The sequence below is a fragment of the Capsicum annuum genome, chromosome 2 (genome assembly GCF_002878395.1).
Source record: "Capsicum annuum cultivar UCD-10X-F1 chromosome 2, UCD10Xv1.1, whole genome shotgun sequence".
NCBI classification, from domain to species: domain Eukaryota; kingdom Viridiplantae; phylum Streptophyta; class Magnoliopsida; order Solanales; family Solanaceae; genus Capsicum; species Capsicum annuum.
The window spans coordinates 152,111,330-152,123,435 of NC_061112.1; the positions used below are offsets into that span (position 1 = coordinate 152,111,330).

A 12,106-nucleotide genomic window follows, 5' to 3' on the forward strand; every position below is an offset into this window, starting at 1 on the left:
ATATATATGTATACGGAGGAGGAAAATGAAAAAAGAGAATATATATATATATATATATATATATATTGAAGAATAGAGAGAAAAGTAAAATATATAAAGTAAGATAATTAATTTTTTAGAGTAAAAAAAGAAAAAAATGATGTGGCAGCGAGTACAACTCACTGATTGAAACAATGTTTGGGCATGAGCTTTTAGCGGTGTAAATATTCCACTTTGAAAATGTTCAGGAGGGTCATAGGACTCCCGCAAAGTACAAGTGTGTAGTTGAGATTTGATGTAAAGGTTGGGGGCTTTTGGCCAATTCTACCATGTCATGTAAATTTGGCAAAGGAATTAAATCCATTAGCAATATCGGATCGTAGTAATTTGGGTTAGTGTTTTTTAAGTTCGCTTCAATTCGTTTTTATAGAACTTCTTTTGAAAGAGCTTTATCCAACTCTCTTTCAAATAGCACGGGATCCTAGCTCCATAGTTATACAGAACAGAGAGGGCAATCAATTGAAATTACTATTTAGGAGAAACTTCAACTGAAGAGTTTGAGAGTCTGTTTAAATTAATGAATAGGCCGAAAGGTTACAACATAACTCCTCAAGCTACGAATATCTTTTGTTGGATCCTAAGGCAAAGAAATACAACGTAACGAGGAGTGTAAATTATTAAATGTCCAGAATGATATGATAAATTTATGGCCATGAAAGCTTATATGAAAAACAAAGTTACCACTAAAGGTAATTTGCTTCAATTGGTTGGCATTGTTGAATTCTTGTTTGACACTGAACAATCTTTTTAGAACAAATTTTTAGTTAGTTAGCAAATATTTTTGGTGTCAGAAAAACATAAAATCAGTTAATTATCTTTCTCTACATTGTGTTTTGGCTCCAGACATATGGCATATGTTTCTTTCCCTCTTTAATCTGAATTGGGTGATGTCTCAAACTATCAAAGTAGCAGTTGTGAGCTGGAGCCACCGAAAAGTTGATAGGGCCATCAGTAACACTTGGAGAATGATACTACCAAGTGTTTTTGGGTGCCTATGAACACAAAGGAACCATAGGGGTTTTGATGGAACTTCAATTCCTATTCAATCACTCGAGGTTAAATATTTTTTCAGTCTATTTTATTGGTCCAACCAATCATATGTGAATAGTTCTAATTCTACTATCTGTGTAGATTTTGTTAGCTTTTTAACTCTAGGCTGTTCATAATCACATTAAGCCTTCTGTAGTTTTTTGTTTTTAATTTTGTGGCCGACTTTCAAATCTTAACTTTTATATTGTAATGGAGCAAGCATAACTATTTTTGTACTCTTTGCATTTGCTTGATGTCGGAAATAAAATAACTTACTTCATCAATATATATATATATATTTACATTTTATTAATATGAGAAAGTTTAAAACTTAATTGTTTCATATATTTTTGAATATTTAAATATTAAACTCATGATATTAAATTTATCTAATTTAATTTATTTTTATTAATTAATTAAATTAATTTTAATGAAATAAAAACTAACAAGTAAAAATGAAAAAAAAAGTGATAGATTATTCAATAGTCAATGGATCGAAGGAGCAAAAGAGGTGGGGCAAATTAATTAAGGGTGACAAAAAAGTTACAAAACTAAAAAAAAGTGACACAAGTTTTAAATATTGAGTAGAAGTGACAATTTTAAGATTCGTATTAGTGACACTAATTTTAAAATCCTCAAATTTTAGTATTTATACAAAGATTCCTACACTATATTTACACAAAGATCCCTACACCATCACCACCATTCCTCCTCCACACCCTTTTTGCTGCTACCACCGCTGTCATCTCCTTTTCCTCCACTATCACTATCACTACCATTATTAGCTCTTCCACATTCACAAATATTTCCCCCTCTGCATAATTATCGCCTATTTTTCTTCTTTCTCCTCCACCACCATCGCTATCAACACCGCAACAAATGTCATCTTCTTATTCAGCGTCACTACCATCACCACCACCTCCCTTTTTACCATAAATATCACTTTTTCGTGGGCTACTCCTCCAATCATATCTTTTTTCAGAAATTAAGTGTCGAAATTGTTGTAGCAACTATCAAAGTTGCTGCAGCAACACTTTGATAGTTGCTCCAACAACTTCGATAATTATTATAACACAACAACTAATAGTAGTTGTTGCAGCAATTACCGTAATTATTATAGCAATTATAATAGTTACTGAAACAACTCTCATAGTTGCTGAATTATTTCTTTATTTATTTTTAAAAGAAATTAATTTTTTTCTTTAATTTTTTTTTTTAAATAGTCTATGAAGATTAAAAAGAAAAGAAGAGCGAAATGAAAAGAGAAAAAAAAAAAAGAAGATGAACGAAAAGAAAAATCTATAAAGAGAGAGAAAAAGAGATGGAAAAAAAGAAATTTGGATACAGAAACAAAAGAAAAAAGAAAGATTGAAATATAAGAAAAGGGAGAAAATTTTAAAATTAAAAATTTGGAGTTTGAAAGATTTTTGAAAAATTTTAAAAATCTAAAAGATTATATTTAAACCCCAATTTACTTTATTCACTAATTAAAAAATAATTAACTTAAATTGATCAAAATTATCACCAATTTTAATTTTAAAATTTATTTTTCACCCATACTTAATTTTTCTCAAAAGAGGTGGTATATATGGCCTTATCAACACAAATTTCAATCCCCTTATCCTATTTTCGCTTGTTTCTTCTCTAACTCTATTTCCCTCTCCTCTCCTCAGAATTCTCTTTAGCTTCTGCTGCAATGGCTTCCACGCTATCCACTATTACCCTTCGCTCTCCCTCTCACATTTCTCCCTCTACCACACACGCGTCTTTTTCCTTCCCCACCAAAACCCTACAACTCCCCATTCGCACTCCCAAACTCCACCGCTGCCGCACCACCTTCGTCCGCCCTCTCGCCGCCGTCGATGCGCCGGATAAGGTCGTCCAGCTCGGAGATGAAATATCCACTCTAACCCTCGCCGACGCACAGAAACTCGTCGAGTACCTTCAGGATAAGCTTGGTGTTTCAGCTGCCTCCTTTGCACCCGCCGCCGTCGTCGCTGCACCTGGTGGCGCAGCCGCTGATGCTCCACCTGTGGTGGAGGAGAAGACGGAATTCGATGTAGTCATTGATGAAGTGCCGAGTAATGCTAGAATTGCGACGATTAAGGCAGTTAGGGCTTTAACAAATTTGGCATTGAAGGAAGCTAAGGAATTGATTGAAGGCTTGCCTAAGAAATTTAAGGAGGGTGTTTCTCAGGAAGAAGCTGAAGAAGCTAAGAAGCAGCTCGAAGAAGCTGGTGCTAAAGTTTCCATTGCTTAAAATGAATTTGTGGTAAATGTTCATTCTTATTTTGTTTTGATTATCTGGGGGAAATTACTTTAAGTTCTTCTGTTATTTTGCAAGAGAATTCGGCTGTTAGATAGTTGTATTGTACCCAATTTTCTAAAAATCAAGATTTTCACCCCCTTTTGCTTGTGATTTTCCAACATTTGTTATTGTTTTTTTTTTTTTTTTTTGATAACCGTGGTGTTCGAGCCAGCTTTCACGCCCCACGGCTAATTCCACAGGGTACCTTGAAAGAAATTACCTATTGTTTTTGTCTTCGTGGATTTGAACTTGAAACCTCAGGGTTGTTTTGATGCAGAACTAGTATCTAAGACAATTGCTCAACAAATTCATGTTTGTAAGATCAGTCTGTAGATATTCCCTATTTGGATGGTGACTTGTTTCTTGTCCAATTGTATAGAGGGAAGATGATCCTTTGAAGGATGATGTTAATCAGTAATATATCCTATTGGGCTCATTCTGTTCTTGAAATGCATCACCTGTTGAATGATTTTTTCCATGTCTAGGTACCAATGACTTTGCATAATGACTGTTAAATCTACTATATATGTAATTATTATGAATGTTATTGAAGCGAGACAAAGATGTTTGTGCCCTTGGATGTGGTCTTTTGGTCAATGAAGTGAGTGCAGAACAAGGAGATACATAGGTTATTTCTTCTCATTGCTTAAACTTTGATGGCAGAGTTACCGGTGCTACTATTAGTAATAGTAGACGTGTGCGCAAGTTGGCTCAGGATAGCACTAGGCTAGTAGCTTATTACACTAGTGTTGCATCCTCAAGGTTGTATTAGCTGTAATAGTAGTTGAAAAAGTTCTCGCGCTGAGTTGGTTTTGGCACGCCTTTAGCGAAGATTTTTCCCCATCTTAGATAAAATATTGCGTGAAGCCTAGCTGATGATTACAGTCTACTATTAGCTTCAAATGTTCTCTGGTTTCCCTCGATTCACAGAGCATGAATGCATTTATCACATAGTAATCTGTATAGTCTAGAACTTCGAGACTTACTTTAGGAGTTCTTCATTGCCCAAGTGCAAACATGCGTTAGCAATGAAATATGGTCTGTTGATCCAAGATAATAAGAGCCTCTTCCACAAGGCTCTAGCAAAATCACAGAAGATAAAGATGTGATCTCTATTTTTCAAGTGCGCTTGGAAATATCCATTCAAACAACCTATCTGTAGTAGTAAGCCTGTTTGGAATTAAATCAACATGTTTGGTTAAGCATTAAGGTGGAGTGCTTTCCTTGTTTTTATGAGATTGTAGAAAAAAAGCTACAAATTTCAGGGGCATAGCAAATCCAAACCCTCATATTTCAAGATCAGCCAGGTTTGAGCCTTGTGATCTTCGTTATAGCTGAGTTCAGAGAAGTAACACCGGTGAAACCATTCAACACTTGATTGCATTTCACTGAATCAGCTTATTTTCACTTACCAAATGAGACACACCAACTCATAGCTAAACTAATATAATACAGTACAACAACAATAATCAATATACCCGGTGTAATCACATCTTACATCTACCTTTGCGACTGAGGAGGATCTAGGATTTCGAGGTTGCGAGTGCCATGTCACTTTTAATGTTAAAGCTACTACTCAAAAAAGATAATTTTTATATGTTTCCCACTGAAATTCGGTTTGTTAGTAAGAGATTTTTGAAGGAAAATTTCATTGAAACATTATCGAAGAACCTAATTTTTACGAATTCAGTTGAAAATCAGTTAATTTTTTGCTTTACGTTTTGCTATTTACACTGCCCCGAATAAGACAAATATTTTATCGATTTTATAGACTTTGGGTTTCGATTTGATTATTTGTCTTTTCAATTTGTATAGACAAATAGATCAAATAATAAAAATGTGATTATTATTATAAATACTATCAAAAACAACTTTTCTACTCCGGAGGTAGTGTATGGACTGCATACATTTTACCCAGACCCCACTATGTGGGAATACACTGGGTTTGTTTTCATTGTTGTTGTTATTACTATAAATTGTGTAAACAAGAGTTAAATTCAACTTATCAGTCAGCGTGAAAGTACAAAATAGTTGCCAACATTCAATGGATATTCCCAATTCTATTGTTAAGAAATTATAACATCAAGCCAAGCATCATTATTATGATTTACAAGGAGAGGTTAACTATAAATTTGAAGGAAGAAATCTCCAATTATGTTCTACACTTAAAATTAAAAATTCTTAAATAAAGATTACCCAAAAAAAAAAAAAAGGAGTCAAACAAAGATTAAGTCAAGAGGAAAAAAACTTATAGAAAATAGAATAACGAACAAAAAATAACAAAATACTGCTGGCGTCTGGACTTGAACTCTGGTATACTACGTGAAATTTCAGCTGCATCGGGTAGCACTTAAATAATATACTGGTTTTATTTAATATATATATAGAGAGAGAGAGAGAGTTTTTCGATCAAAGTTTGCGGGTGCCATGCCACCCGTGAACCCCTGTAGATCCGTCCCTGCTTTGCGGGGATAGAAAGGTTGTTTCAGATAGAACTCGGCTTAAACTAAATGTAACCGAGGCATGAAAGTAAGAACAAAGAAGAAAACAAGATGGCAAATGTTGTCGATTCTTGAGATTGGGCAACATAAGAACCAATAATTCTTGGAACAAAATTCAAGCATAGAATGATCCCAATTATTCTTACGAAGAGCAATTGCCATAGATAGTAGCTCTGCAGCAAATGAACTGAAAACAAATATAAACGCATAGAAACACATCCTACTAACAATCACAAATGATGCATAGCCATAAGCAAACACGGGCGAAAAAAACTTTGATTCTAGATAATTGGATACAAGTATATCTAACAACTGAATTCTCTTGCGAAAACGCAAACAAGAACGAACATTTACCACAAATTCATTTTAAGCAATGGAAACTTTAGCACCAGCTTCTTCGAGCTGCTTCTTAGCTTCTTCAGCTTCTTCCTGAGAAACGCCCTCCTTAAATTTCTTAGGCAAGCCTTCAATCAATTCCTTAGCTTCCTTCAATGCCAAATTTGTTAAGGCCCTAACTGCCTTAATCGTCGCAATTCTAGCATTACTCGGCACTTCATCAATGACTACGTCGAATTCCGTCTTCTCCTCCACCACAGGTGGAGCATCAGCGGCTGCGCCACCAGGTGCAGCGACGACGACGGCGGCGGGTGCAAAGGAGGCAGCTGAAACACCAAGCTTATCCTGAAGGTACTCGACCAGTTTCTGGGCGTCGGCGAGGGTTAGAGTGGAGATTTCATCTCCGAGCTGGACGACCTTCTCCGGCGCATCGACGGCGGCGAGAGGGCGGACGAAGGTGGCGCGGCGGCGGTGGAGTTTGGGAGTGCGAATGGGTAGTTGTAGGGTTTTGGTGGGGAAGGAAACAGAAGCGTGAGTGGTAGATGGAGAAATGTGAGAGGGAGAAGGAAGGGTGATTGTGGATAGAGTGGAAGCCATTCTAGTAGAACCTAAAGAGAATTTTGAGCGGAAAATACAGCGAAAGAAGAAACAAGTGAAAATAGGATAAGGGGATTGAATATTGTGATGTGTGTTTGGTCCGAACTAAAATGTTTTTCATTGGTGGATGAAAAATACTTTTTAGTATTTGTTTGATGAATAAAAAAAAATTTTTAAAAAATACATTTTAGTGTTTAGTTAAAACATACAAATATATTTTAGAATTTTTTTTAAAAAATAAATTTAAAAAATTAAATTCTTTTTTGGAAAAGGGGATGGTAGGTGTGTGGATGATGGGGTGTCAAAATAGACAGTAGGGATGAGTAAGAAAAAGTTTTAAATATTTTTTGTTAAAAAATTAAAAAAATTGGCAGGAGAGGGGGAAAGGGGATAGTAGGAGTTGGGGTCGGGGCAGGGGAGTGAGGGGAAAAGGGAAGAAAAAAATTAAAATTTTTTAAAAGAATATAATTTTTTTTTTAGGTTAGGGGGTGGGGGTGGAGTGGGAGGAAGGGATAAGAGAGGGGAGAGAGAGCGTAGGAGTGTGGGGTAAGAGAAAAATTTAAATCTTTTAATAAAATGTAAATATTGTTTTTGAATAGGGGTGAGTGGAGATAGGGGATGGACTAAGAAATTTTTTTGAAATACTTTTTAAAATAATTGAATTTTGGGGTGGGTGAGGGATGGGGTCGGGGTAGGGGTGGGGGTTGGGGTGATAGGGTATTAGGGGAGGGATAGATAATTTTAAAAATTGTATCAACATTTTAACTTTAAAGTAAGGTTGAAAGACAGTTTTGAAAAATGTTTTCTTTACTTTTTGAAGCAAAGTTATTTTTCTTAGATTTAAGAAAAATAAGTTGATTTGAAACATTTTTCAAAATATACAAGCCAACCAAACATAAAAAAAAAAATTGAAAAACATTTTCTGTTTTCTTCATACCAAACACACCCAAGGTCACATATAGTTTTCTTTTTTCCCTTTTGTTCTTTTGGTTTAGTTTATTATTGAATAGATTTATAAGAGAAAAAAAAATTGTAATTCAATCTATATCTTAAGACCGGTATCACTCAAACTTAGGATTTTGGATTAGATTATTTAAGACTTACCAAGGTTGATGTTAAAATGTTGATTAAATAGAAATGCAAAATAATATATTCTTACTAAAATTGAGGACAAAACAATGAAAGTAAAGAAACTCCTATATGTACTTTAAAATTTGATTATAGAGGTCTAATTGGTTCTTAAGTTCAATCCTGTTTCATTAGCTTGACTTTCTGTATGGGGTTTAATTCAAGTTTAGCAAATAGACCAACCTGATTGCGGCAGTAGGCTTATTTTGGTGGTTGGTGTTACTTCGGCTCAGTCTCGATTGCTTCATAATTGGGTAGCCTGAAGGACCTTTCCCCGAAGGAAAATCACTTTACAGCCATGGCCCTCTCATAACGACCTGATGCAGATCAATAATTAGTCTGGAATCCAAACTTGCCACTAAACCTGTTAAACGGGCCGAGTTGATCCGGCTCATTTAATAAAATCCGCTCGATCAGCTCATGTACCGTAGGGTATCAAGTCTTGGACCATTTTAATTTTGTAGTTGAGTCCGATTAACCCGGCTCGGATCAAGCCTAGTTCAGATCCGCAGGTTAACCGGCCCGGAACATTTTTTTTTTAAAATTGGGTTGTTGGATTGGGCCCAAATACTAGTTGTTGGCCCAACGGCTATATAGTCGTTTTTGGGTTCAAACGGCAAGTTTGGACCTTTTAGAAAAAAAAAACTTTTAAAATTATTTTTTAACCTCCAAAAAATTCCTATAAATACCCTACACTTTCAAATCATTTTCCACACAATTTTTCATTTTGTCAATTCTCATTCTCTCTCAATTCTCAAATATTCTATATATTTTCTAAAGTGCTCACTTTAAATTTTTAATTTTGCGATTACAAAGTACGAGTGAAAGTTTTAAAGTTGCAACCTTCGGATATTTCAAAATTTGGTATTGTCGTTCCATCTCTTACGTTTAATTTTTATTTAATGTATTAATTGTTGCATATTTAATTTTATTATATTTGTGTATTTTAGAGGTAGTGGTATGGACTGCGTACACTCTATCCTCCCCAGACTTCACTTTGTGAGAATATACTGGGTTTGTTGTTGTTGTATATTTGTGTATTTTGAATTTTTTTAGTTTAATTTATATTATAGATAAATTAAGAAACCTCGCTATTAAAGGTGTTAAAATTTTTGGTCCCAGAAGCGGTTGTGGTAGTAAAAAGAGAATTACTAGTGGTAGAGGTTAGGGTTGTGCAAAAATGGAACCGATCGATAAATCGAACCAATAAAAATGTTATTGGGTTATTGGTATTAGGTTATCGGATTAATGATTTTTTATTGGTTTTATAAAAAAAATTATCGGGTTAACCGATAACCCAATAAAGATACACTAAATTATTAGTTTATGCTTATCTATCTATCTATCTATCTATCTATCTTCCAACAATTAGGATTCAATTTTTTTCCTAACATTCAGTTCAAGTTTGAAGATTCTTGTAAACTAGAATGCATTGCGTAGGTTTTGGCGGTAATTAAGATTTCATTTTTTTATATTAGTTGTTACTATTTCTATTTTATAAGTATTTTCTTATTGGTTAAACTGAAAACCGAACCGTTAAGGACCGAAAACCGATAAATCGAAATCGATAAGAAAATATCTTATTGGTTAATTATTGATTTTACATATTTAAAAAGCGAAAATCGATAAACTGAACCAATGACATGTAAAAGCGAACTGAACCGACCGATGCACACCCCTAGTAGAGGTACTTCAAGTAATAGATATAACCGTGTGTCTTCGCTTCCGGTACCATTTGGTACACCTTTTGAGGAAGAAGCAGGTGTAGGTGCCCCGGTACCGTTTGGTACACCTTTTGAGGAAGAAATAGGTGTAGGTGCTCACGATATGGATTATGTAAAAGCTCAGAAAAGTTACAGTATAGAAGAAAAAAACAAAGTAGATGCGGTTAATTTAGACGAAGATGATGAAAATATTGGTGAGACACCCGCAGTAGAAAATGCTAACGTTAGATCTGAATCGGTTAATCTCCCTCCCCGTCCTCCCTGTGCCCAAGAGCTCGTAAAACAACTAGTATTGCATGGTAAATTTTTGAACGTATATCAGATACTGAGATGCAATGCAATATTTGTCAACAAATATATAAGCATAAAAGCGGAGGCAAGCAAATGGATACGGGTACGTTAATGAGACATATAGGTGATGTTCACGAAAGAGAGTTAAATATTGCACGAGGTGTTGGGATGTTGGTGGGCCAACGCAAACTAGAATGGACCCAGCAACCGATCAGGTAATGAAGAAGTATAATAAATTGAGGGACCGGGAAGAAATAACTAAAATGATAGTTGTGGGTTGTTTGTCATTTAGTTTTTCTTCTTCTGATGTCTTTATTCATTATATTCAAGCAATTTATAATTCTATGTTTAATGGTATTACTAGAATTACTTGTCGGTCTGATATTTTTAGACTCCATTCACAATATTATTTTTATTTATCAATATTGTTAAAAAATATTCAATGTAGATTGTCCCTAACTTCTGATCTTGGTCGTGTGCTGTAAATAAAAATAATTATTTAACCGTTACTTGTCATTGGATGGATAGTAATTTTGTGATGCAAAAACGTATTCTTGCTTTTTTATATGATGAAGATCGTAAACATACTGGAGATTTTATTGTTAAAGTTGCAAAATTTTATGATATTGAAAATAATATCTTATGTATTGCTTTTGATAATATTTCTAACAACAAGACTGCTATAACAAAGTTAAAATCTAAGCTATCTCCGTCGTTACCTAAAATTTTTCATATTAAGTGTGCATGTCATATATATAATTTAATTGTAAAAGATGGTGTTGAGTTTTTTGAGCTTTATATTGAAAAAAGCTGTCTTGCTGTTGATTTTATTCAAGGAAATAATCGAAGAAAAAGAATTAGAGAATTTAAAGTTAAATGTCAAGAAAATGGACTTGCACCAATATTGATGCTCGAGGAAATTGATATTAGATGAAATTCTACGTATGATTTTTTAAAAACTTTTTATAAATATAGAGTTCCTATTACACTAGCTTTTAACCAATATTGTGGTTCATTTGCTGATTCTGCTGATCGCATGCTACATGATTCTTATTGGGTTGTAATTAATGATCTTGTTAATTTTTTTTAGAAAAAATTTATGTAGCTACGATTGAATTTTTCGGTGCTTATTATCCTATTGTTTGTAATATTTTGACATATATAACCGATATTTCTGATTTGCTCAAAGAGTATAAAAATAAAGAAGTTTATAAAGAAACTGTTGATGGCATGTTTACTAAATTTTAAAAATATTTTTTCTGATTCCCCCTATTTACTTGGTTGGTGTTATGCTAAATCCGTGCATGAAATATAATACTATGTGCCACTTTAGTACTATTATTTATGCTAACTTAGAAATAAATACTAACAATGATTCTGAACAAGTACAACCTGATTTGTGGACGGCTATGGGTGATGGGGATGAATACATAGAAAAATTATATATAATTACTATGTTGATTTAATTGATTTAGCCGTACCTATAAATATCACTCCAACTGTTGCTCCTCATCCTCCCGAGGAGCCATCATCTTCTAAAAGGCCGACACATAGTGATTTTCCTGATTCCTTTTATGATTTACCTTGTTGGAACAGTGTTGATGAGATAGCTTACACATCAAGTTATCGGGAAGAGCTTAAATATTATCTTCGGTCCCCGCCAGAGGATCGCAGACAACGGATCAACACGTTGGATTGGTGGAGGAGTAATGAAACACAATATCCTGTTCTTTCAAGATTAGCTAGAAATATATTGAATGTTCCAATGTCAACAGTTGCATTAGAGAGCGCCTTTAGTCAGGGACGACAGCAACTAGGAGACAACCGACACTCATTGGGAAGCAATGCAATGAATGTTTTAGTTTGCCTCAAAGATTGGATTAGAGCGAAAAGAAGAAACCAAGGAATGGAACCGGAGCCGAACGACGAGCAGAAACTTGAAGAAATTATGTCTTCACGGGAGAACTCAGCAGAATCAAGTCTAATGTATGGTTTTGCCCCCGTTGATTTTGACTATCCTATGCAAGTTCCCGTTAATATTAACATGAATGAGTTGGAAAAATGATGCATAATTTGTAGATTTTTCATTCATATAAATTATAAATTTTGGATCATTTCGCAATTAAGAAAATTCAACATTCATTCACTCCTTA

General features: G+C 34.3%; 2 protein-coding genes across 2 annotated transcripts; one reads left to right on the top strand and one right to left on the bottom strand.

Annotated features, from left to right (window-relative positions):
- Positions 1 to 2,657: 2,657 nt before the first annotated feature.
- LOC107860650 (50S ribosomal protein L12, chloroplastic) lies at positions 2,658 to 3,474 on the top strand. Its single transcript, XM_016706077.2, has one exon. It carries the CDS (start codon positions 2,765 to 2,767, stop codon positions 3,326 to 3,328), a length of 564 nt encoding a protein of 187 aa, XP_016561563.1. The 5' UTR covers positions 2,658 to 2,764; the 3' UTR covers positions 3,329 to 3,474.
- Positions 3,475 to 6,101: 2,627 nt separating this feature from the next.
- LOC107860652 (50S ribosomal protein L12, chloroplastic-like) lies at positions 6,102 to 6,966 on the bottom strand. The gene has a single exon (XM_016706078.2). It carries the CDS (start codon positions 6,808 to 6,810, stop codon positions 6,244 to 6,246), a length of 567 nt encoding a protein of 188 aa, XP_016561564.1. The 5' UTR covers positions 6,811 to 6,966; the 3' UTR covers positions 6,102 to 6,243.
- Positions 6,967 to 12,106: the final 5,140 nt, after the last annotated feature.

Excerpts from the sequence above, each read along its gene's own strand:
- LOC107860650 (XM_016706077.2), top strand. The coding sequence starts at position 2,765 with ATGGCTTCCACGCTATCCACTATTACCCTTCGCTCTCCCTCTCACATT.
- LOC107860652 (XM_016706078.2), bottom strand. The coding sequence starts at position 6,810 with ATGGCTTCCACTCTATCCACAATCACCCTTCCTTCTCCCTCTCACATT.